The sequence below is a fragment of the Lagopus muta genome, chromosome 5 (assembly GCF_023343835.1).
Source record: "Lagopus muta isolate bLagMut1 chromosome 5, bLagMut1 primary, whole genome shotgun sequence".
Taxonomy (NCBI): Eukaryota; Metazoa; Chordata; class Aves; order Galliformes; family Phasianidae; genus Lagopus; species Lagopus muta.
In genome coordinates, this window is record NC_064437.1 from 24,923,548 (window position 1) to 24,950,284 (window position 26,737).

Consider the following 26,737-nt stretch of genomic DNA (forward strand, 5'->3'; position numbering starts at 1 on the left):
ATAAAGCTTCATGTCTGTTCTTAATGCCAGAATGAAAGCAGTGGTGGCTGAGCTCTTCCGTGAACAAATAACTATAATTACAGTTTCGCAAAGCTGGGAAATAAACAGTGGGATGAGGCTGACTGATGTGTCACCAATATAAATCTAAGACGCAGACTGAGGGAGATGCCCAGGAGTGTTGCACAACTGGAAATTTAACTTCAAAGTTCTTTTTAAACATTTTTGAAGGAGAGAAGGAAAAAGAAAAAAAAAAAGGCAGTTTACAAATGTTTCCAGCAAACTTGTCAGATAGCAAATGCTGCTGCCAGACATCCGCTCCCATTTCCGAGCACAGCAGAGGAGCTGCCTGCATGTGGACTGTGCCTGCTGGTATGGAATTGAAATCCCTTGGGTGGCTCTGAGGTCCCACTGAGCTATGCGATACGCTGTCATCCCAAGGGGTGAAAGGAGCTCTTTTCTGACAAACCACCACGTTTTCCTGCAGCACTCTGGAGCAGAGGGGACCTGTGTGAGTCCTAAAGCAGGGAGCCTGCTTTAGGAAGCGGGGGCCATTGAGCAGTCAGGTGGTGGCCAACACCCCCAGCACTCCTCTTCCCGTCCCCCTGGCGTTTGGAAGCCAGCCCGCTGCCGTGTAATCTATCAGAATTGTATTAATCCCACTAACGCAGCCGCCATCTGGCCCCGCTGCCGGCCGGCTCGCGCGAGCCTCCGTGATGGATGGGCTCTGGAATTGATTAGTTGTTCTGTGAGACAAATGAACTGTTTTGGCAGAAAATACCAGAGGTCGCTGCGTGTGGTCAGGCACAAAGGCTGCTGAATTTTAACAAGCTGCTTCCAGCATCCACGGTGAAGGTGCTGCTTCGCTTCGCAGCCTTTTCGGGAGAGCCCGGCGCGTGGCCGGGGGTTGGTTCCTTCCTTCCAGCCTGCCTCTGGGAATGCCAGCGATGGAAACAAGAGCGACGCTGGCGTTAGGTAGGAATGGATGCTCTGTCCATGGTGCTTCCACAACAACCGCCACGTTTGCTCTGGGTTTATGGCTTCCCCAGGGTGGTGACCTTAGGACTGTGCTGGGCAAAGGGCCGGCCTCACTCAGGCCTCCTTCCCTGGCCTTCCCAATAGGGCTTTTCACGGCTGTCCTCCCCCCCCGCCGTGATGCTGCTAATCTGCCAGAGTGCCATGCATGGCGCGGCGTGTGGCACCGGCTGACACATGTCTCGCTGCGTCCCCACAGCCCCCCGAGGACCGCACACAAGTGTACAGGCAAGTGGGCAACACTCCCCCCGGGACAGCCTGCCGGTTCCAAATAAACTTGAGTTATGGATTTATTCAGCTTGTAAAACCTCAGCTGGCATAAATAATTGAGAAAGCAAAGGTTTGTCTGCAGTGCATACCTCAGGGACCCACTCCTGCCTCCCCCCCTCCCACCACCCTTTCTTATGAAAATGATCCCAGTTGCACTGCTAGATAATAACAACACCAAGCAATTAAAAGCTATGGGTGGCTGGAGAGAGGAGAAAAGGTTCAGTTAATGAGCTTTTCCTCTTCCTGCGCCCAAGAGAGCCTCAGAAGTGACGAGGCGATTAAAGCGAAGAGATAATTATAGATTATGTGAAAATGGGTCCCGTGGGGGCTGAGGGCCTTGACACAAACACTGAGTGCTGCGAGTGCCTCTCTGCTCCCCGCACGCTGCTGCTCCGCTCCGGTGGGCTCCCATTGCCTGGCCATGCCACCTGTGTGCAGCACCGGGGCCAGGCAGCCGTCACTGAGCATCTTTTGGGACACGGAGATGGGAAGGGGCAGAAGCAGCCCAAAGAAGCACTGGGTGGATCCCTCAAGGCCTTGGACCAGAGGTAATCTGTGAGGGTGGAAGGGAGCGGGGCCGGCACCAGTTGGGAACTGAGCTTAGGTGGATTTACTGTGCCCAAGGTAGGGAGGAAGCGAAGACTGGTTAAGCAACAGTAGATCTTCCCTGTGAGCTATTTAAAACCCATTGGCTTGACCCCTCTGTTTTTCATATAGCTTCGGGAGAAGGCTTTGGAAGTCTCCCAGGCTTGGGAAAAGGAGATGGCTTGGTGTAAGCTTTCCTGCATCATCTTCCAGTGTGGAAGGAACTGCCCTTGCTTTGCCTTTTGACAATAGGTGTGGTTCAAGTTGATTTGAGAGATGACCTTTAAAAGGTCCTTTCCAACTCTAAGGATTCTATGACTTTGAATGGGGGTTAGCATCTCCTACCAGAATGGGGAGAGCAGAAGGCAGTTGGAGAGGTAGAATGTGTTGGGGAGGGAAGAGAAGCCCTTCCAGCCATCTGCAAGAAATAGATGGGAACCTGTTCCTTGCAGATATCAGGTGGATTTGGAGACTCCTCAACGAGAAGAGACAAGGCTTGTATGTAGTCTGACACTGAAACAAGGTCATCTCAATCTTTCTTTTAGCTACCATTGTAAGTAACTGTGAACTTTCCCAGTAGTTTGAGTTTCCTGCTCTTTCCCAACTCAAGGTATCCTAAAGGCTGTATTTTTCATAATGCACTTCTTTTTTAAATCACTAGAAATGCTAGAACCTTTTCCCCTGAAATTGAGTCAAATAACGTTACGATATGACATCTGTTGTATTCCTGATGTGCTTCTGCCTGTGTTTTTAGGTTATTTTGTCTTCTAGGCCTTGCTGCTGACTTTTATCAGCTTTATAGGTGGCGTGCTGGTCTACAAACTGTGCATCCACTTTGTTTCCTTGTAACTGCTGGTGGAGGGGTTGTTTTGCATGTACACATGAACATGTGTGAAACAGATGAAAAATCTTCATGTGCTTTTATGCTGTTTCTTATTTCTTCTCTGTCTCTAAAAGAAGAAAAAAAGAGCCAAGTTTATACTATTTTTGTGAGCTTTTTTCTCTCTAGTTACCTTCCTGGTTTTGGCACTTGGCAAGAACAAATTGTTTTGAATGTCTGAAGCACAGACATCGTTTTGTTTGCAATAAAATATCTTCTTTAGGACTGTATGGACTTCCTTCATATCTGTTTGTAAAAAAAAACTCACTTCTCTTCGTTGGTTTCTGTAAAATGGAGAGAATATATGCTAACAATTCTTATTTTAATTCAAAAACAGGAACCAGCAGGTTTAGACCCTGACAAATAAATGCATTGTAGAAAGGTGAAATTTCCCAAAACTTTATCTCTGTTTAGGGAGATTGCCATCCTGGAATAATTCCATTGTGGAGATAGAAAAGTGGTTTTTTGGATGGGGAATACATAGACTATTCACAGAGGTGGTGAGTCCAGAAAAGCTAAATCATATCCAGATAGCTGTGTCCATTTTTCTCCCTTACAGATAATACTGGTATGCTCAGAGGAGACTAAGAGTTGGCCTGGAGGCTGTGGTGGAATGGTGGCTCACTGCTGCTCCATCAGTGTTAGGAATGTTCCCTCCCGCTGTGCTCCTACAGACAGGTTCCTGTGGAGCACAGGGAGCGAGCAGTTGCTTCACTGCTGCTGTTTGCCTTCCTGCTGGTGCCTTCAGCTGTGCCACGTGAGGCCCAGCAGGGCTTTCAGTAGCCAAGAGTGTGTGTGAGAGGTTAGATTGGCAAGGCAGGAGGAACATCTGCTTGTCAAATCAGCTGTCGTTAGCAGGGGCAGGCATGCCTCATAACCTCCTTCATGAAGCTGTCGATCTCCATCTTGAGCAGCATAAGCTTTCGCCTTTTCTAATCCCACCATGAGATCCTTTTTTTCCCCTCCAGAATTCAAAGCAATTGCATTTAAAGCATGCAGTGATTTGTTCCCCAGGAGCCTGTGTAGCATACAGGCAAGGCCCCCAACAAATGAGTCCTTGAGAGTGCAGTTAAGGAACTGGCAGGCTTCTGTAGCGTCCCTGGGCCTGCACATGAAGTGTGTGATCTCTCCTGGAAAGGTGCAGCTCAGGTGTGCCAGAGGACTCCTTGTGTGCAGAGAGTAAGGGAGATTATAGAATGGCCTGGATTGAAAAGGACCGCAATGATAATGTAGTTTCAACCCCCTGCTATGTGTAAGGTCACCAAGCACTAGACCAGGCTGCCCAAAACCACATCCAGCCTGAACGCCTCCAGGGATGTGAAGGAGAATGGCCCAGAGCATTGTGGCCTCTCCAGTGGGTCTGACCTGATGCAGCAGGCTGCTGCTTTTGTAAGGAACTTCCTTGGAGGCAGCCAGGTTTGAGTTCTGCTCAACATCCAGACTGTCTTAAGCCCACAGGTGACTGTGAACTGGGGGTGCCACAGGAGAGGCTAACTTTGTATTATTAACTGTTTGGAAGACGCCAAATCCCATGACAATACTGACTAGTTCATTGGAGCTATAGTTTTCATTTGGAAACAGGGAAGGGGAGGAGAAACATGGACTTTTTGCTTACTTCTAACAAAGCGGTGATCTGTTTTCTTTACTCCTCAGTGGGAACACAGCTGTGTGGGTGTACCAGTACTTAAAGACATTATTGTCATGCTTTAGTTGTTTCTATTTACGTACCATCCCACAAGCAAACCTTGTTGCAGTCCTTTTTACAGCGATGGTGTTACAACAAAGCTTGACCATGGCCTTAGCTCAGAGCAGCAGGCTAGGATATGCAAGGGACCAACGCATGCCTGTTTCAGGATGCCAACACGTGCTCCCTTAGCCACACTTGCTGGCAGAAAGACCCACAAGTTGGGATGTGGCAGGTGTTTGAGTTGCACCACGTAACAGTCAGAAAAACCAATGTGATGGAATAGTGATACAGGAGGCCCAGTAACAAAGGCATTAGAGTGACAGAAAGGTGCTGCAAATAAAAAATGCTTACCTATCTCTGAAGATCTAGGCTTGCAAGGGAAACTCTGCAAAGGAGGAATCTCCAGAAAGAAATCCTTCCCCACTGGCAGTCAGCTCTTAAATGAGGTCTAAGAGAGGTGCAGCCAGGCTCCGTTCCTTCTGGTTGCACATGTGAATTGCCTTCACCTGTGCTCCCAAGGCTGTCTGGGTCCTTTCCCCAGGTGCTCAATCAGTGGTTCAAGCTGTGTCTCAACAGTTACCATATGCACCAATAGCTTCTTCTGGAGCTAAAAGCAGTATTCTGGCTTCAGACATACTAAACCTTGTGTTGTTATTAGTGAAGCAAACACCTTCCAATGAATTTAAGACCTTAGTACAGATTCTTAAAGCATGAAAGACCTTCATATCAGTTGCTGGATCTGCCGCGCTTCTTGGCAATTAGTAAAGCAAATGCTCAGAACCTTTAGGAAAAGGATGGAGACCTGAATGAAGGCTTTTTTACCCCACTGTACAAATCTGTGCACCTGCATATCTAATTCAGGTCAACCCATCTCAAAAAGGAAGGAGAGAGGCTGAAGAAGAGGGTGAAATGGAATTATCAGCAAAAGTAGGAGTTGCTATCCGAGGAAACAACAGCATCGTTTGAAAGGAGCATCTGGAGAGAATGTGACTTGTGTGGTCATATGAGAGGTCTGCAGGTGGTGTGAAGTACGTGAATAAACACAGGTTACCAAGGAGTACCCAATAATATCAGACGTCTGTTTTAAAAACACCAAAAGAAAGTATCTGTTCATCTCTTCATGCCCACAATATGGAGCTGTAGAACTTTCCTTTAACAAGGCTGAGAGCATGAACGGGTCAAAAAGTAAAAAAGTGTTTGAAAAAGGGTCTGGAAAAATCTGAGAAATATCTTCATCTGGATATGGCTACAGAAATCCTTAAGCCACCAAGTTTCAGAAGCTGAGGGTCTAACCAAGATTAGATCCTCAGCTTTGCACTTAATCCTATTTCTTCTGCTCTTCTCTCCAAACCTGTGTTAGTGACCACTGTCAGAGATGTGTGGCACTGAAAAGTGACTCCAAGCAGTAGTAGTTACAAGTTTGTTTGCGTAGCAGGGAGAAGCAGAGCTTTAGCCCTTTATCCCCTGGCAAACTGCAGTGATATATACCAGGACTGAGCAGGTTTTGTGTTGGGTAACTTTGTAAGCTTCTTGTGACAATTCACAGGAGTAAGACTTCTGCCCTGATACAGTGTTGTTAAAAACAACCTTTGTTTTCTAGGAAGCAGGAATTTCTGACTCTTACATGGGGAAAAAACATATTCTTCTGCATGCATTATACCAGAAGCCAGTTCCACTCCAGCGATGCTATTGAAATGTTTGTAGCAAAGTTAGAGCATAAGATGTGCACGTGGCCTTTGTGCAGTGCAGTAATGTGTTATTTCTTTTGCTTTTGTTTCCTGGATAGGGAAGAGGACAAGAACATTTTTGATTACTGCAGAGAAAACAACATTGACTACGTAACCAAAGCCATTCAATCGAAAAAAGTGGATGTGAATGTTGCAGATGAGGAGGTATGGATAAAAAGATACAGAAAATCAGTCTTTTAATTGTTTAGTTTATTAACTCAGTATTAAACCTTCCCAGAATTCCCCTGTTAGACTTGTTAGAAGGTACTGCAAGAGTTGGACAAGCCCTTGATCATGGAGATGAGTATAATCTGTTTGGAAAGAGCAACTTTCCACTGGATTTTTAGCAGCATGGATGTACTGTGGTTTTGTAGTATGTCAGAAACTTCCTGTTATTTTCAGCAACAACAGCTGCAACTTGCAGATTGATCTGCTGAAAACCCCCCTTTCTAGGGGCATCATACACTCTTTTTCAGAATCAAAACACCTTTTCCTCACAGGAAAATAATAGAGGTATTGCCAGAAACCTCAAGGAAAAGACAAATACATAAAATGTGAATGGCCTGATGATTTTCTTGGTAAAAGAACACACCTGGAGTGGACAGTTCTGCATTCAGCAAATGTAGCAGTACCAGCTTTATTGCTCTGGTTTCAGTGCTTGCATACTGCCACCTAGCCCTGCTCCTGGTCAACAGTACGTACAGCTACTTTTGCCTGCTGCTTTCCAGCACATTGTGTTTTGGTGAACAGATGAAGTGCTTACACATTCATAGACTGAGACGCCACAAATTCAGTTGGGTTCTCCGGTAGCTCTAAGCAGATTTCTGCCCTCTGAGCCATGACAGCCCCGGCTGGGGCTCTGAATGCTGATGGCAGGGCCTTTTATTATTAATCAGGAATTCGTGTGAATTAATTTTCAGATGAGAAGGAAGGTGTTCACGATCAGAGCTGGAATTTCGCATTGTAAATTCAATGAACTGAAACTGTCATATGCCGTGCAGTCACTGCAACAGGGCTGTCACTGAGCTCCGTTTGCCCTTCTGTCAGCCACAGGTTGCAGAAGTGAGTGCCCAGGGCAGTCATTCCTAACATGGCCAGAATCTTTTCATTAATAAAATCCCATTTTTGAGATCACACACTTGTAATCAGTGCATAATAACATAATGTGATCTTTGCTTCATTTCCATTGATGAGATGTTTTCATTCTTCCTGATGTTCAAAAGCTGGTTCCTTCTTTTGCATCCAAGCAATGAATGTGCATGCCTTCAGCCAAAGAAATAGGTTAAAAAAATAAACGTGAACGATGGCTGAAATATTTTTGTTCTCTCCATGTAAGATTTGGAGACAGATCTGAAAAGTGCAGAGTGACTCCCAAAGAGTTCTCGTCTTTGAGAAATATGCCCACGAGTCCAAAGTGTGATAGGGCCTGTTTCAGAACCAGCAGGCACTTGCAGAGCATGGAGCTGCTGCAGCAAACGCCTGACGCTTCTGGACTCCTGGCTGCCTATGGAAAGTGGATGGAAAGATACCTGCTGGTGCAGAATTCCCCCTTAGGTGTATTTTTGCTTACCCCAGCAAGTGCTCAAAGAGGTAGGAGCCCCTTCATTAGGCTTGATTTAAATTGGTTAAATAAATAAATAAATTGGAGAAACAAGAAATCTGAAAGAAATGTTTGTTTGATGCTGTTTTGAGGGACTGAAACTGTCGCCAGAGCTGTTTAGTAACCAAATGCATTCTTCAAAGTCTGGAGAGCTGCTCATTTTCCAGTATCGTGCAAATTGATTCAAGTTTTAGAACCCATTTTAGGAAGGAGATAATCCAGAGCAAGCCTCTGGTAGAGTGAAGGGTATGCAAGCATCATCTTGTCATTTTTATTAAGTGTTTTAGTGTTACAGTGTAAATACATCCTGCCGTATCCAGAAGATGCCTTTCCCAGCCCTCTGAACGTAACTCACTCTGTCGATCTTTTGATTTAAACACATATAAATATAAAGTGGCAGCACGGATCCATACAAAGAGTTAACTTGTTATGGAACAAAATCTGCTGGAGCACCAAGCAGCCTCGTGCTGTAAAGGCTCTCAGCACAGCCGCTCCCGCAGCAGGAATGGCCTGCCTGCAGTGGTATGGTGCTTTGGTTTTATCACCAAGTGATGTATTCGTACTGTATCTAGTTAGCAAAGGGAGAAAATGAGAATAAAAATGTAAAACGAGGGCACGCTGACTTAGAAGCAAAAGGATTTCAGAAGGAGCAGTAGAAGTCTGTAGGATTTAGGCAGGGATGCGCTTGGCAAGTTCTGAAGCATGGGCTGCCTCCTCCCCTAGATTAAAGAAAGAAAGGAAAATCTTTGTGTACGGCAGTCAAGCCAGCATACCTGCTAACAGTACGGATATAATAAACTTCAATTTAGAATTAAGCAAAGAATCTAATGACAGTAATCATGTACAAGCTTCCATTTACTGTATCTAAATTGCCCAGAGTTCAACAGAATAGCTTGCATTCACTTAGGAGTAATAGTGCAGGCTAAAACAACCAGTTTCTCTTGCGTGTGTCAGCAGGACTAATGGAATAAGGGAAGGACTGTGGCTGGGAAGTCACTGGAGGGCGTCAGGCACGCTCTGGTGGCGTGGATTGTTTGCTGCCTTTGTGAGAGCAGTATTTCTTCAGCTGTTAACTAACCAGAAGTTGTTCAGAGACATAGGTGGGTTGCTTCCATCATCTGTGCCAAAGTCCACGGAGATTGTAGATGGAGATTTTGTTGTAACTGTTGGAAGTGCCCCAATAAACAAACATAGAATCATAGAATGGCCTGGGTTGAAAAGGACCACGATGATCATTGAGTTTCAAACCCCTGCTATGTGAGGGTCACCAACCAGCAGACCAGGCTGCCCAGAGCCACATCCAGCCTGGCCTTGAATGCCTGCAGGGATGGGGCATCCCAATAAAACTCTTGCTACGGGTTAGCTTGTCTGTCATGGGTGTGCATCCTTTAAGCTGCAAGCATTGTCCCTAGAAGTAGAGCTTGATACTGTGGCGTTTCCATTGAGGTTGGCTTTGTTCTCCTCTTTCTCTGCACTGGCTAATTGATGTGAAATTCATTCCCATCCGTTTGTCTGCTGAGGTTCGGTCTAGCTGAGACAAATCCCCGTCCTGTGCTTTGTTTGTGAACACACTGTGACTTGGAGCTGAGCAAATTGATATGCTGTTGGCTTGAGAAACTGCTGCAGAAGCCGGCCAAGCTGGCAGCGGTTACCCAAGCAAAGCACGGAAGATTTAAGAGGCAGGGTTAGTGCACTGGGGCTATTTTTATGCTGTTTTTATTAAATACTTCAGAGGCAGGGGAAATGCATCTTCTCAAGCAACTTCTGCAACAACTGTTGTGTGTTTGAATTGCACAGAACGAGTACCCTGCTGTCTGATTGCACTGGGCAAGGCTACTGATGCAGTGCTTTCCCATGCAAAATTATTCGCCTTGGTCTGAGTCTTTCACTGCCTAATGAAATAGTCATACGGGAAGTGCTTTGGGACGGCTCAATCTGTGGCTCTTAATGCTTCTGCTGTGTTATTTAAAGATGCAGACACATGTTGATGTAAAGTAACAGCTGTGCAGGCTGTTTTCAACCTGTATAGGTGATAGCCAAGCTGCACAGAGAGTTGTAGACTGTGTGTTCAGTTGGTTTATCACTGAATTGTTATTAGTTTTTTAAGGAGGACCTGGGAAACAGGTAGACTTTGTAGCTGTGTAGCTGTTCCAAATACATACAACTGGGGCTCCAGAAGATTTTAGTTTGCCTGCTTCAGTGCAAACAGTCGTGAGCTGGATGTGGCTCTGGGCAGCCTGGTCTGCTGGTTGGTGACCCTGCACATAGCAGGGGGTTGGAACTGAATGAGCACTGTGGTCCTTTTCAACCCAGGCCATTCTGTGACTCCATGATTGTTTTAAACTTTTCTTAGTGATGCTTTTTGTTATATGGTAAGTACATTGAGATTCTTCTTCTTACTTCCACATCAGATGGTGTGCTCTCGCAGAGAGGGTCCCTGCCACCCTGTGCTTATAGGGTGGATAAGATGATGCAAGGATGCAGCCATTTCTTGTGTGGAACGTGTCAGCTTTTTAATAGTGCACGATTACAATGCAGAACCATTTAAGGCACTAATTGGAAAATATTGTATCCATTTAGAATTGCAGAGAAAATATATAGGTAAGCAGAGTGTAATTACCCAAAATGGAATTGGCCCAAGACTTGAAATCCATACTCCTGCAAATAGCGCGAGGAGATTTTTAATGACTGGAGATGATCAGGCTTCAGTTTCTTGTCTTGTCCAAAAGGCAACGTTCACAGCAGAAGCAGCACTGCAGGGAGGGACTGGTTGCACCATGCTGCAGTATCACCACGCTCACACAATGGGCAGCACAGTTCTTCCTCAACCACTGGGTTCCCTTCATTGGACTCCACCAAGCTGAGCATCAGTAAAATAAGGTTCTGCTCGACCAGAGACAAGTGCAAACCAAAACGTTGCAGCCATTTGTAACATGTTACTTATGGACAGGATAGGAATGCCTTTATTTTGCACTACAATGACACAAAAATTGGAATTGTGTAATTAGAATATTGTCTCTATACTGCATGTGTAGAGAAACAGGGATAATCAGTTGGAGCACTTATTGCTGTTGTGCATATTGCAGATAAAGTGATTCTTCTGAAATAGAAACCAGGCACAAGGAAGTTGGCATTGCTTGCCCAACTGAAATCCTCATTCTTAAGTAATTACCAGGCTAGAGTTGAGCTAGGGATGCTAAAGATGAATTAAAGATCTTCCCGTGTTTACAGAATCGTGTGTAAATGGCACTCTTTCCTCTCTTAGACGTTGATTGTGGTGCTGAGTGCAAGAACATAAATCATTAAATGGCCCACCGATGTCATCGGTGCTTCCACAGAAAGTCATTGTCAGAGAATACATTCTAATTCAAGGTTAATTAGTGTAACGTTAAAATTATGTGTTACAAAAATTAATTACTCACTGGGTCAAAAAGTCTGTTAAAAAGCTCAATGCTTTGTATCTGCTTATCCTCCTTCCAAATAACGTCTGTCTGTGCCACCCTGCTGAAGGATGCCCAGCAGGAGAAGGGTGAGCTTCTGCTGCAGGTATCTTCTGCCCCACCTGCAGGTCTGGCACCACGGTTGGGAAATTGGCTCACAGTCCCAATTAGTGGATAAATGAGTTGCTCACCTTGTTCACCACTGCTGCATCAAGAGATTTATAGGCAGGCGTGGGCTGCTGTAAGTTCAGATCCGGAGCACTAGGATGCTATGTACTGATATTAGTGTATATCTGCTATTAGTACTCAATAATTCATAGCATAACTACAATTCTCCAAGCTGTTTTTTGACTAGCTTTGATGCTCTTGGATGTTGCAGGGCAGGGCTCTGCTCCACTGGGCATGCGACAGAGGACACAAGGAGCTCGTTTCAGCACTGTTACAGCACGCTGCTGACATTAACAGCCAGGTAAGAAAGGAATGAAAACAGAACTTGTGTGCTGTTTTTTCTGTGGCCTCCTGACCAACTCCAGAGCAATTTCTTTCACAGCATTACACAGGAGAATGCTCAGAAGTGTCTGAGCTGAAGGGGCAGCAGCGTAACGCACCAGGCTGGGAGCTGCCCTGGTTCAGCTGCAGCTCAACAAGTGGTTCCTTCTGGCCAGGAAGCTGGAAGCTCCCCGCACTCACAACTCAACGCTCCTAGTTTTGTCAGCTGGCTGTAATGAAGGGCTGCCCTGTGTAATTGTGATTGTGTTCGGAAATAATCGTTCAACATATTTCTGTCAGATGATGATTGACTGCTCTTTACCAGCGTGGCTTTTATAGGCGTTGTTCTCCTGCCCAGTTTGGACAGAGATGCTCTCCTTTTGACAACTTTGCAAGCTCTTTGCAGCAAGATGGTTTCATCAGCCTTGCAGAAGGTGCTGTGGGAATTTGTGCAAAGTGGACCTTCTCCACACTCGTGGCATGGCATGCCCCATTGTCAGCCCAGAGCCCCCCTTCCAGCAAGTTAGCAGGCAGCGTGTCAGATGCATCGGGGGAGAGCTTCCCTTTGAAATGAGATGGAGGTGGGGCCCACCACCTGCCCGTCCCCCTTAACCTGACAGCCTGGGAGGTGCTTCTGTTTGAAATGCTGTACTGCATCAGCACGCAGGGAATTCATTTTTTGGATAACTATCTCATTTCTTTGGAGGTAAAGTCTGACTCCTAGAAGAAAAGGCTGAGGGGAGAATTGTCTTATTTTTCTCCAAACTTCAATTTTCTGTTAAATTCTTTCCATTCTTTTTTCTTGATGTATTGCACGTTTTCTAACCAGTTTATTTTTGGCCAGTAACAAAAGGTTAATAGTGGCCATAAAAAGAAAATCAATCTTTGACTTTTTTTTTACACCAAAGTAATAAAGGAGAATTTTTATAAAGGTCCTGCATTGCACGTAGGTGTGTTCCCAGGGAAGGCAGGCGCGTTTTAATTCTCAGCCATACGTAAGTTGCAATAACATTTTGAGACTTCATGACCTAATGTTTATTTCTTCTTTATTTTGACCTTTACTCTCTGAGAATTCACACCCCCAGAAGAACCAGAAAGAGTTTTTGAAGAGTAACCTGAAGAAGAAAGGGAGAGGGAAAAAATGTGGCTTCCTAAGCAGCCATAAACACTGCAGTGTCTGCTATTACACATTACCAATTGCACTGTCAGTTAATGTGTGGGCTATGAAGAACCATGGGATAGGTGTATGGGGATCTCTGGTGACTTGAAACTGTAGTGCCATTATTCCAGCCTGCACATATGCCTTGCTCACTCTTTACTGCCTTATTTTAGTTCACCCGTAGCAATGCTTACCTTGTGGAAGCACTTGAAACCTCTGGATCTGGATCTATTACTCTTTGTTGTTAAACAGGCAGCTTGGAGGAGAGCTTGCCTGGCTCCACTCATTCTCATAGCATGCTCCAAACAGCCCCGATTCTGGGAACAGCCACACTGTCCTGGACTGCAGTGATGGAGTGCGGTGTTTTTTGCTTTAAATGGTGGTACTGCAGCTTCAGAAGGGCGTTTCATTAATGTCATCGAAAAGCTGCAGCCATTGAGTTCTCTGATTGTTCATAATTAGCTCTAATAGCACATTTGACAAGCGGTAACCGATTGCCATGGGCAAAGGGATACAGAAAGGCAACAGGCTTCTCTTCACGTTGAAAAGGGACGTTTATGCAATTGAATTACCTAAATCTTCGGAGCCAGAGGCCATTTCCAAGTGGGTGGTGTTATGGTGTTTTGGAGCCCTGCTGGAAATACCCAGAGCTAGGGATCAGGCTGAAAACAGCCTCCTGCTGCTGCAGCTCTGCTTGCTTAAAATGTAGGCTTTTAATTGAGTGGTGAAGGGAGGGGAAGGGGAGCATATTCATAATGCAGTAGTTACAAAGCAGCTCAGACAGCATGATTGTAATATCAATTTCTAGCTTTAAAATATATGAAGACATGAATAAGTTTCCCTTGCAGAAGGTCAAGCGACAAAGGAAAACCTTTTTACACTGTCAAAGCGTCAGTTGTGACAATTTTTCCTACAGCATTTGCCCTGGCCTTGGAAAGGAGGTTTCAAAGCAGGGGGCATTGGATGCTGGGTGCACAGAATTGCACCCCAGCTTTGTGCTGCCATGCAGCTGTGCATCCTCTGTGTTCCCTGTGCTTTCAGAAGGATGAAGGGCATCATAGTCTAATAACTGTCCATTGAGAGGAAGAACAGCAAGTAGTATCTTGTAACACCAAAGCAGTAAACTTGAGACTTGCCCCAGCCTTGCTGTCTCTGCACATCATTGTGCAGTTCACGTCATCAGCTTATCAACATTATACTTACATATAGAAAATAGCACTGTAATTTGGCTACTTTGGTCACGATCCAAGTTCTAACTGACCTGTTTGCTTTGTTTGCTGACCTTTCAGTTCCTCAGTAAAGGCACAGGTCACTGTACGAAGATTTCACACCTGTTGTCAGTAAGTTTTCCAGTCACCCCTGGGCCCTCAGGGCCTTGGGAAGGAAACTTGAGAACCGCAGCTGGAAATCACCAGGTTGGGAAGTTTGTTGCCAATAGGAGTGAGTTTTACTTTGTTCATTTGTACGCACCTGTAACTTCACTGAAAGTCATTAAGCATCCCGCACTGTCTGCAGTGAAGGCTGGTTGCTCTCTCTCATACCTGTGTGAACGTTACATCTGTGTGCTGAACTAATTCACACCAGGCAGCTCAGCTGTCTGAAGTCTATTTTGTTTCCTTTAAGAGTAGCACAAGAAGTGTGGCTGCTTCCCCAGCCTATCTTTTCTCCTAGTCCCCTGCCAAAAGCCCCAGCAGGCAGCAGCTCTCCATCTGCATGCCAGCATGCTTTTGAGTCATAGGACTTCTGGAGCCTGGGATGGGGAGTAGCAGTCCCCTCATAATACCTTCACGTCCTCATTGGGGAAAAAGAAAATAATCTTTTCAAATGGAGACAATACAAACATAATAAATGGCAGGGAGGGTTCATCTCCCTCATGACTCAATCCTTCTCAAACAACATTATTATTGACTGGCCTATTGGTTGCCAAAAAAGAAAATCAATTGTACTAGAGGTGGTTGCTGTGCCACAGATCATGGTACTAACCCAGCAGAGACAGGTTGATTTTTATCAACTGAGCCCAAAGACTAATTTCCACCATTAGCTAAAAATGAAGTAGGAATTACGGATGTGTTGAAGATTGCTAAGATTGGTGGCCAGTTGGTTTTGTTTGCAAGGCCTTTGCGTTTTCCTGTCTGACTCTTGAATGATTGCATGTATAGAGTAAAAAGAAGCCAGAAAAAGTCTGCATGTCACTGCCTGCTTGTTTTCTTTTTAACTGCATTTATTCAGATTTCACAGCAAAAAGGGGAACTACATCAGCGTGGGCCTCATGTTGGAGGTGCAGTGCAGACAAAGCAGTAGCCAGCTAGCGTGCATCCATCCCTTCCCTGCCTATTTCTCTGTATCTGAGAGAGGTGTTGAGGAGATCAGCATAGGCATCCTGGTGGTTCTTTATCAAGAGACACAGGTCCCAGGCTGCACTTTCACAGCTTTCCACTCCCCATGGAATGTGTGCATGCCTGTGTAGCCCACCAGCTTTCCTGCAAGCCCATCTGTGCAAATGCACCTATAGACGAAATGCCAGCCATCAAAATACTCCACTGTTAGGACCATTCTAACCTTGTCAAAATAAAAATACCCGAGCTGTGAGCGCTTTCATTTAATGTCCCAATATAAATTTCCCCCTAAATATGCTGAAAGCTTAGCTAATAAAAGCATGAGGACCCTCTCCTGGATCTGCAGATTGCTGCAGAGGTTTGGCATAGTTATGCTCCCAGCAAGCAAATACTGCAGGTTCTGCTGACCTGACCATTGCTGCAGTGGGAAGGCACAATGGCAAACAGATGAAGAAACTAAACAAAGATGAAAGGCAAAGCAATGGGTAATGAGAGCAGAATTATTAACCACGATAGTTTTCTTCTTTCCTTACAGCCCCCAGTCCCTATCTCAATATTTCTGTAGTCAGCTTTGCCAAGGAGATCTCAGAAGACTGCAGGCTTATACCCCTTCAGTCTTGACATTGTTGCCAATGGGTGTGAAATCCATTAGCCAAAAGAAAGGAAAGATCTGCTTAGTGACAGAGGGTAGCTTTCTACATTAAAGCATTGACATGGTGCCAGTCACACAGTTATTAGAAGTGGCACAGCTCCATGTCTCTCCTGCAGGTCTCTCTGTGGAATGTAGATTGGCAGCAGGTTGAATGTTAAATGGTCACCACTCAGCAGATGCTGATTTTACCTACTGGGAGAAAAGTCCCTTTCAGCAGAAGCATTTGCAAAATATTTGCAGCTCTAAATATATGCTGAGGGATGCAGAGACTTATCCCTGGGTTGCTCTTCAGCTTCTGAAGACACCTCAGGTCTCAGCAGCACAAGCTGTGTATTATAAGGACAAGAAGAAGTTTCCTTCTGCCTGTGCATGCCGATTTTTTGTTGCATTGTCTCTTCACATCTTCCAGCTTGACATGTACAGCCTTTGTTTCTTCTGCTCCCTGTAGACATATGAATCATTGCTTCACTGCTGGTGCAGCAAAGCAGTTGGCACCTCTGCTCAGGCAGCGCGTGCAGCACTGCCTGCAAAGCAGGCTGAGACAACTGAGTGCTTCTGTGTTATTCGAGTGGTCATTTCAGGACCCACGCAGCCCTTTCAACCTCTCCATGCAATACAAGCATTTGAAAAAGTGAAATCCAAGAGCCAGCCCTGAAGAGCCAGCAGTAGACCCCACTGTTACACCCTCAAAATCTAAAGCTGCTCTCAGGGTAATCAGAATGTCAGAATGCAGGGATTAAATCCAAGGACCGGGTTTCTGTGAGTCCCTGTGAGGTTGTGTGGCACATGGGCATCACCTTGTTCCTTCATAGGGGCAGGGCGAGCACTGGCATGCGATGGCCGCAACCTCTGGGAGCGCCCACAGGGACAGCCAGCAGCAGCTGGCTGTTAGGTGGACATGCATAGCACTATGTTGGCTGGCATGCTGTGTTGCAGAGCTGGAAGAGAGGTCTTATTCCTTACTGTATCTGTCTTTGCAGATGCAGGAATCAGCCTTACCTCAAATGCCTCCCTGGGAGGACGTGGGATGGTCCCAAGCCCCTTTGTCCCAAGGTCATCTTTGACATAAGCACATGTTTAAGTCCCTGTAATTTGTGAAGGCATTGTTGGAAATGCTTTAGCCCCTCATTAAGGTATTTGGTTAGCTGCACAAACAGGATACCACTGGCAACCAAGCTGGTTTTTCAGGTGGACGCATCACATTGGAATGGTCTGCAGCCTTGCTTCATTTCCTATATCCCAGGCATTGGGCTTTATTGGAGAAACAACCTTTGCCAAGCAACCAGCTACTCTTTGCTTAGGAGAGGTAGTTCCTGGAGCATTTGCATTCAGCTTTCCCTGTTCTGAAGGAGCTAAATTCCACCAGTGACCTTCTTCCTAAGGACTTTTCAGTATGAGAAAGTCTGATCTTGCTTCCCAATGGAATTCTGTACTCATGCATTGTCAGTTGTCTTTTCCTGTTTGGAAAACAAATGCTGAGCTCATTGTTGGGACATCTTGAATTTGCTGGCTTTGATGCAAAGAACTTCTGCTAGTTTTTCTAAAAAAGATGGACTTCCTTCCAGTACTTTGAATGCCAGGACAGTAATTTTTTTTCATGTTTTTTTTAATAAAGATTTTAAGTTAGATTTTGACTAATTCACTCATACCTGTTGCTTGGCTTCGTGGGTTGTAAGTGACAAAACAGAACTCAAAATGGCAAAGCTCATTTAGGAGATCCCTATCCCTTGATTTTTATATTTCTTTTCCGCAGCAGCTGTCAGTGCAGGACTCCTAGCTCAGTAGCATGTCTCCAGCAGTAGGAATAGTGAATGCTAAGCAGACAGAACAGGGTAAGCAGAAGGTATTTTTTAATGTATTTACCTGAAGTCTGCGGCTTGGAGGCTCCTGAATCAATTCCGGTTTTTCTAGATTTTTCTTTGATAAGTTTCTCTCCCACCTCTTTGGATCCAAATCTTCTATGCCAGGTGTAGCGCTGTGGCTTAGCTGTGCATTTGCTTCCACTTGCCACAAGTATTTCACGTGATAGCCCATCATTCTGGTGTCATGAGAAACAGTAATTGTTTCCCCCCTTGCCTTTTCTGTTCTGTTGTTGACTTCATCAGCCTCCTCGAGCCCTCTTAATCACATTTTTCAGATTGAGAAGTTTAATTGCAAATTACTCATTTAGTTGTACCCCTCTTGGAAGCTGTCTAGTAATGTTACACCTCTATAATGCTATAATATAGGATGGAAAATACCATGATAATAGCAGGGTGGCAAAGTCTTTGACTACACCAAATGAGAACAAGCCCAAGTGCAGCAGCCACAGATGTAGACACGAAGGAAAAGAGCTGCTTACCTTCAGAAGGCCCCAGCTAAGCAGGAATCTTCAAAGGGAAACACCCTCACCTCCACTGCCAACCCTTAAATGAGGTCTGGGAAGAGGTGGATCCTGGCTCCAGCCCTTCTGGTCACTTAGGTTCACTGCACACACCTGAGCTCCCCTGGGTTGGCCCTGCCTTCCACCAGGTGCTCAGTCGCTGCCTCAAGCTCTGACTCAGCATTTCTGGTACAACCTCCTAGAATTATTTCTAGTTCTTCCATAGAATCATTAAGGTTGGAATAGGCCAGTGAGATCATCTAGTCCAACCATCAATTCATCTGTGTTTTCTTTCAGATGTTGCTCTCTCTGTTACCCAGCTGTAATGCAGTACGAAATTTCACAAAGCAATGTAATGGTGCTTTCTTACTCCTCCTCTTTCTATTAGTGCCTTCTTTTTGTTTATTAACTACCTGAACACAGAGCTGGTGGTACCATAGACAGCCCGCACAAATCCCTTGGAACGACCACCAGCAATTGCGTGCGTTCATCTTTTATTCCTATTCAGCCTTTACCCCTGCAATCAGCTCAGCTTGGCTGGAATTGATCACCCTGTCCTAAGGAAGGTTTCTCACCAAATGAAGGCCTGAGCACAGGTGAAGCTGGAAGGTGCTTTGAAGCTTTCTGCTGCATTTGTTCTCGGGTCAGGACCTGGCTATCTGCAAGCTGAGTTCCAAAGCTTGAGAAATTGGTAAACTTCCATCATCTAAATCTGTTTCTCCTGTTCCAGCCAATTAAACATTAAAATGAGCGTGACAAATAAGTGTTCATTTCTGGGTCAATAACTCCGTAGTATGTCTGTGACATGACTGGCTGAGACAATCCATTTCAGTACAGTCCTGGGCAACCTGACATCTTCAAGTATGTAATTGCTTTTATACAGAAAGAGAAGTAATAAGGATAATGTAGCTATCAGGCCTCGACTCACCAGTTCAAAAACTTCCCCTTGCCAATCAAATTTCTTTGATATTCAACCCGTTTTAGTCTCGTTCCAAAGGCATTCTTGTGCTGTCAGAAAATATCCTAATTGATAGATGCATTTTCTCCAGTGTTAGATGTTACCTCCTTGAAGATGCTCAGCTTTGTCCACCAGCCAATTAACCATCTGTAGGAAGAGTGCTTAGCACACGCTTCGTGGCACTAGGCAGGGTTGCCTCGTCCCTCCCCGTTCCCCTTCCCCTATTATATATATATTTTCTCAGCACTATTAGATTATTAAATGCTTAATGACTATTCCATTCCTGCTAACTATACTTTTGATGAGCTGCAGCAATAAAACTTTGGAACGGCAAAGTGCGTGTCTGGTTCCTTTATAGGAAGGGCACATTTGGGGAGCTGAAGTAATGGGGGATAAAACTCAATTAATGAATAGAAATAAAAAGAAGTAAATGAGGTAATCAAACTCAGAGAAATTAGTATTGGCAGGTTCTGAGTGATGCTTTTGGATGAACAATCTTTCAGAATCCTTCCTTGTATGCTGCTGCCGTCTCTTTATTTATTATTAAAATAACATGATCCATGAGGCGCTCGGGGTGACTCCCAGCCTAGCTAATTCTAATTAATCCAGTCAGGGAGAGCAGCAGGGTAAGTGGAGCAGTCTATCGGATTGAAATTCATAACTTAATTGAGGTCAAAGTCCCGGGTTGGGAGAACAAAAGTCTTTCGCTGGGACCAGGCAGATCAATAGCAATAAATATCTGGCTTGGATACAAGGAGCTTATAGTGACGGATTATCTGACACTGGTCAGAGGTCTTGGTCTTGTTAAGGGCAGCGTCCTGTGGCATGTACGGGATAGGGTGACTTTCATCAGCGTTCCTCCAAAACCCTGAGGAGCCCATAAAGGGCTCGTGGGAGCCAGAGCAGGAGGAAGCCCATAAAGAAGCCCACATGAGTCATGCTGGTGCTTGGATTCGGTTCCTCCAGGTACGGGTCTCTCGGAAGAGGCACAAGGGCACGCGTCACATTAGTGCTGACGGAGGTTGGAAGAAGTTGCTCAGGCTTACAGGAACCTGGAGCTAAATCACAGCTTGTCCACAGAAAGACCTTTAGGATGGGCGAGCTGAGCTGCATGCCAAGTCTGTATTTATAGCATGTTTACAGAAGAGGAGAGGGGAATGTTGGAAGAGGGAAGTGTAAATAACCACCAAGGTAGATCTGTCGTGTTAGAGAAGCCAAAAGAAATGGGATTTCACATGTTCATCAGAAATGGAGTGTCTCTGCTCCAAGCTGTGAGATGTCCCCTCTGTCTGTATGGCTCTGTATGTGCTGGTGATGGCCAGGGGATGATCCCAGGGGAAGCAGCAAGGCCCTAACCTGTGGCATTATGGCAACTCTGCCCTGTTCATGAGCGCTGCAGTATTCAGCAACCTAAGAAGCTTCTCTAAACTCTGAAGGTAGATACTTCAGCTGGTGCTCAGTATTAAAATGCTATCTTCACCCAGTCCGTTTGTTATTAATGCAATATTTATGCAGATTCAACTATTCTGCTCGTATCCTCTTTGTAGAGGACAAATATTGCTGTGGTCAGCAGTCGGTACATCTCTGATGGATGTTGCTCTGCCAGTGTACTTCAGCACAGCTTGGAAGTGAGATGGAAAGTGCAGCTCGGGCACAGCCAGTGCCTGGTTGCTGTGCTCCCTTCTCCCCATTAATGCTGGATAAGGCTAAAGCACCTGTTAACATCTGGCTTGCCAAAAATCAGAAGATCTCTTCACCTCTAGTCTAATGGTCAGGTTTTTGAGTAATTTCTCTTGCACCTTTCATGTTGTTATAGAAGCTAACAGAGTAATACAGGCATACCATCGTGCAGCACAGTTCTTGGATTGCACCATGCATATGCTGAACGTACAGAACTTTGAAATGGTATTTCCCTGTAACTTGAATCATAGTTCTGATAAGGTTTTGGAGCAAAACTTTGAAATATGGATGTTATCATTCTTTTTGCTCGGCATAGAAACACACCTGTAATGCAGACCAGCTATTTGAAATGTTGAGAACCAGCAGCCAAAGTCTACAGAGCCCCTGTTGCTTCAGTGGGGAAGTTCCCTTTATGGCTGCATTAAGAATTGAGTTCAGGTTTCTAATTCCCCAGTTTTGCTGCAGAATCCTGCATGACCTTGAACAAGTCACTCGATTTCTTTCCGTCTTGTTTTCCCATTTGGGAAATGATGGGGCAAATAATTGTTTTTTATCTCACGGATATAACAAGATTATAAAAATATGGTAGTTCTAAGACCCTGAGAAAACGGATCAAATGAAATTAAACAGATCTTGCAGTCCAGATGAAATGAGATGAAACAAGCATGAAACTATTAGGGAAAGAAATGTTTCTTTATCTTCTACAAATAAAAATGCAAAGTGATTAAGTGGCTCTTTTCTAGCTATTAGCAATAACAGCCCTAGCCAGCTGACTTTTGCCACCCTTGAAAATTAATTTGCGGGGTACAGTCTTGAATTTAGTGTGCTTCCAATAAATACCCCTAAAAATGTTGTCACCTCCTCCATGCACCGTGTTAGTGCTGTGATCATACCACAATTACTCGCCCTACAACTAAGAAGTGGCTGCTCTAAGTGAGATGCTCTAGCAGAATGGTTTGCAAATTTATTTGAATTGATTTTCTCTTTTTCCTTCTGCAGTATTTCCTTCCTTTATTGTACATCCAGCAGTATTTTCGGAAAGAAAGGAGAAGGAATGGAAATAGTGCTAAAGGTTATTGTTAGCCAGGCTGGTTTCGGAGCTCTGGTGTGTCACCAGCAACCCTGGCTTGGATGCAGACCAGGGTAGGGCTGGCATGGGGCTGGAGATGGGGCTGGAGGTGGCTGTGTGTGCATGGAGAGGAGGAAGACCCCAGCTTCAGAGCTGTTTTCCTGCTCTGGCTTGGTGCTCAGTGAGAAATGTCACCCTTTCAGCTGGGCACTCGAAACAAGGTGGTGATTAATGAACAGAAAGGCGAACAGTGAGGAAGCAGTTGTGAGTGGCTGGCTTTCTGCAACACAGAGAAGCATTTCAGACAGCAGCAGGCTGCAGGAAAAGCTCCCTAGGTGCATGGGCTCAGCCAGGGGCAGGTTACCTGCCTGCAGGAAATTTCAGCTGCTTCTTCTTTCCTTTTTCTTTCTGAACTCAAGCTTTAATCACAGCCGCACTCAGATGCAATCTGAGGCTGAAGCCAGATCCCGTTGCCCTCTCTGTGTTGCCCTATTCCCTCTGCTGTTGTCAGGATATTTCCGAGCGATGCTCACCGATTACATGGCAATTTGCCTTCTGAAGCGGTGTGAAATTGAGCATTGCACTTTAAATTCCTGTGGTCCAACTCAGAAGAGCCGTGTGAAGTCAGGGCTCAGCAATTGCAGGTGATCGATTTTTCATAGCTTGATAACCGAGCACTTGTTGTTGAACAACAGGAGGTGGTCGTGAGCACCCACACCTCCAGCCCTAATTGCAAAGCAACGAGGTTAATGCCAACCATGACAGCGTTCACAGCTGAATGTTTCGCAGCAGCAGAAAAGCTGGGAGCTGTGCTGACTTCTGCTTGTTAATTTCTCTCCTTGGATGGAAAAGTTCAGTGTGGATGTGGTCAGCTGCACTCATCAGCTGCTTAGAAACAACTTGCTAAACCACAGCAGCTTGGAGTCATCAGTCTTTACGTTGTGGTTTATGAATGTGTATCTATTAGAGTCTAAAACTGAAGATGATGTGAACTGGAGCATATGTGGGAATCATTTATTTTGACCCGTATTACATCATCTTATTTTTCCTTTTTGTCTGTATCAGCTCACATGGCTCTCTTGTGCACATGTACATAGTAATACAGAGCAGCTCTCTGGATTTATGTAAGAACAACTACACAGTCACAGAGAAACTGTGAGAAGCATGGACAGGCACGTCAATAGGTTGGTTTTGCCCTTGTTGCAGCTGGTAGCAGTGCCAGTCAGGGCATCAGGCAAGAGCAAACACTGTCCCCATCCCAAAGAGTCCCTCTTGGCACCAAATGCAGTGCGACAGGTAGGGCAGTCAGAAAGGTTGAGGGAATGGAAGTAAGAGAGGAGGAAAAAGAGATCAGCAGAAAAATGGCATTCTTGGCTCGGTGCTTCCAAAGGCAGTGCCAGCAGTGACACTGAGTCATGGCAAGGCCCTCGAACACTGAGGGCTTAAAAGCTGGTAAGGTGTCATTACCAAGGGCTTCTGATGAAGGGTAAACCTGTGAATTCCCTACTGAAATCAATGGGACTTTTATCTACACGTATCTCTGGGCTGAATGCATCCCTTTCTTTGATCAGTGTTGGTTTTTATCAAGTCCACGGGGAGATAAATTCAGTGATGGGGAAAAAATGGGAGACTTTTCATAGAGGAAAAGAGAAAATTGATTCATTTGCATAGGAATGTATCACAGCTGTACCCCATGCAGAAAATGTTTCCTCTTGGGACAGGGTGATTTAACAGGCTGCAGAATGATTCCTAAATCTAAGCAGACAGTGGCAACTCATGGTGGCCCTGCTTTTCTTCAGGGATGCTGCTTTCCACCTTGTGCCCAGCTGCTCTCCAGGGGGTCAGCATCCACTTCAGCATCAGAATTTGCTGCTCCTAAATGTGCCTTAGTGATACTCCCCAGCTGGGGAATTGCCCAGCTAGGCTTGCCAGCTGCAACCCGTCTTATTTGATGTGACTGCTTGTTAGTTCCTATGCCAGCATCCCCTGCATCACCAAATAGCGTATAGAGACCCACCTCTGTTTTTCAATCATTGCTCTGTCCTGGAGATGCTCGCTTTGTAGCTGCTGCTATGTTTGAGTTGGCTGTGCATTCCGTGCACCTGGAGTTGGAGGTGGTCATGGATGGTCCAAAAGATGAGAAAATCCACATGAGGTTGTGGCGTGGGTTCCTCTTAGCAGTGCTCTTCAAGCAAATTGATGGCTCCTTTTTCGTGGTTCATTTTCAAGGGATTAGGGAAGGATTTCTGCAGCTCTGCAGAAGTTATAAGAGAAAGGAAAAAAAAAAAGAGAATTTTGCCATGTTTTGTTCATTAAATACATTTTATTGAAAATGCAAGTTCTAACTGTTGCTGCTGCTCAGTGAGTCATTAGTATTAAAGCTTTGTTTTTGTGTCACCAACTTTAGGTCCTACTCAAACCCTGGGGATTTCTGCTTTAGATGCTGTGTTAAGAGATCCCCACACTGGGGGCATCCCCAGACTCTGGCTGTCCCACTCCATTCGGATGAGGTGTGCAGGTCTCTTTGGAAAAGCAGCCTTTTAGAATCATTGAAATGGAAAAGACCTCTAAGATCACCAGGTCCAACTGTCCACCAATGTTACCCACTAAACCATGTCCCTCAGAGCTACATCTGTGCATTTCTTAAACACACCACGTTGTTTTCCTAACATCCTATTCGCCTGCTAACTGCAGCTCCAGTATCCAATGTTTCTGCATCCACTTTCTGGGCGTTCTTCCATTCTGCTGTGGCCATGGTTAAAAGCAGCAAGGTGCATTGCTTTCCCTTGCACACACTTTTTAACACCTAGGAAGGAGAGTAATGCGTTGTATGTTTGATCTTTAACACCGAGGGTTTCATTTTGCTGCAAAAAAAAATAAAACATAAAAAAATTCCTAAGCAGTGCTTAAGACTGAGATTCAGGAGGTTTCAAAAAGGCATCAGTTAAAGCTGCCCGCGTTGTGATAGCCAGCGAGTGGATCTTTCAGATGTCAGAGCATTCCCTGGAGGCTCACATTATTAATATCTGCCTTATGACAAGGTGGCTGTGCTGATGCCAGGTTTTTTTTCCTAGCCAACGTGATTAATTTTTTTTTCCCCTTTCTTAATATCTCAGAGCCAGATGCTTCTAAATGTCCTCATAGGGGTGTATGGCCGTTCCTAACCGCTCCTCCTTCTCCCCCACCCTTTCCAACTAATTCCTGTAATGGCTCCAGAGATGCCTTTTGTACAGTCACAAAAAGCAAAACTTTGGGAGCATCCAAAGATGATGGATTTGACATGTGCAAATCTGGCTTCCTGACATTCCTGGTGGGTTATGAGCTCAGTGCCACGTAGCCTGTCTATAAGGTTTTCCTTTAAGAGCGTGCTTATTTGCCTAGCACTTTACAAATTACGTACGCTCAGAACTGCCGAAATGTAGGCATTTCTGGTGGGGAGGATGGCAGTGAGTGTTGAATGGGCATTTTGGAGAAAGCAAGGGAAGCTCTGACTGAGGGCACATGTTAACTGTGGGAGGTGCCGTGGATCTGCAGGCACCGACTGATTTTAAGGACTTCAAAACTTTGCATCGTTGGTCCTTTACACTTTGCAGTACTGAAAAAGGTCTTTATTCTGAAAACAAAAACAAACAAACAAACAAACAAAAACAGAAACAAATTATTTTTGGAGCTCTTGTTTGAAAGTGTGACTGCACAGGCTGGAGCTTCACCAGCACGGAGCCCACAAGACAGTAGCAAGCTGTACAGGGGTGGTTTCCACTCAGTAAGCTCATCTTTGTGCCACATCTATCCATCAGTTATCCTCTAGATAACAGATTCATGCAACATCTGTATATATCCCCACCTATGTCACCTATCTGGATTTCAGGGGATTTTGCCTGGGGGAAACCCTGAACCCCAGAAACAGAATGGTTAATTGGAACAATATGGTCTTTAAGGTCCCTTCTAACGCAAACCATTTGATAAGTCTACACATAGATTAAGGTGTAGATGCTTAGTGCCTGGCTTTCCTGGCAAATTAAGATGCCTCAAAACCAGAGCTTCTAGCTCAGGCACCAGCAGGCAGCCCTTCAGCCCACAGCAGAGTGGGAATGGACTTAAAATTAACCCGAGTTTGGAAAACAACTAGCACTGCTTTATTTGTCCATTTAATTGAATTATATGCAGCTGTGTAAGCATGCTGACCCACAGACGTAAATTGCTCCACCCTACCCCTTCCCATCCTTAATTCTTTCATGTTGATGGGGCTGTTGGCTGGAGAGAGAGAGGAAAAAAGGCTGGAAATCAAGGAGAGCAGCCCAGCCCTATGCAAACCTGTCCCTTCGGTGCAGTGCCTGAGTGTCACAGCTGCACTCCCTGTGCTGTGATCTTTGTTGCCATTAAGCTGATTATATCCACTGACGGGTTCATCCAACTAATCCTGCAAGGCTGCAACTGGTTGCTTTTTATTGAAGCCCTGTTTTTATTTTTGTTTTTTTGTTTGTTTGTTTTTTGCTAAGAAATAAAAGTCAGTTTGGCTCGGGTGGGCTCTCAAAATGGGTCAGGCTGTGACGGGGACCCACTTTGTAATGTTTGCTTGGTTAATGCAGGAAAATAGGACGCATTAACGGGCTCCACGCATTAAGGGATGCGCTCGGTTTGGGAGAGGGCTGCATGCATTAGGGCTGTGCAGTGGCTGCAGGTTGGGGTGGGTGTGCTGGGATTGGCCATGCTCCCGCTGTTCCCCTCATGATGGATTTGTATTTGGAAGGGGGAAAATAAAAAGGCATTTCTTTGCATTTATGAGCGACACACTTAGGAAGGGAGATGTT

General features: G+C 45.2%; 1 protein-coding gene across 2 annotated transcripts in view; it reads left to right on the forward strand.

The window, feature by feature from the left end:
* ACBD6 (acyl-CoA binding domain containing 6) overlaps positions 1-26,737 on the forward strand; it is a 68,846-nt gene that overhangs the window by 24,904 nt on the left and 17,205 nt on the right. Inside the window, exons 5-7 of one of the 2 annotated variants that reach the window (XM_048943833.1) lie at positions 6,241-6,346; positions 11,601-11,690; positions 11,772-22,079. In XM_048943833.1, coding sequence (XP_048799790.1) covers positions 6,241-6,346; positions 11,601-11,690; positions 11,772-11,927 — 352 coding nt within the window. In that variant the 3' untranslated portion in view covers positions 11,928-22,079. Of the gene's footprint in view, positions 1-6,240; positions 6,347-11,600; positions 11,691-11,771; positions 22,080-26,737 lie in introns of those variants that run through there. The other variant, XM_048943832.1, reaches the window with a different exon arrangement.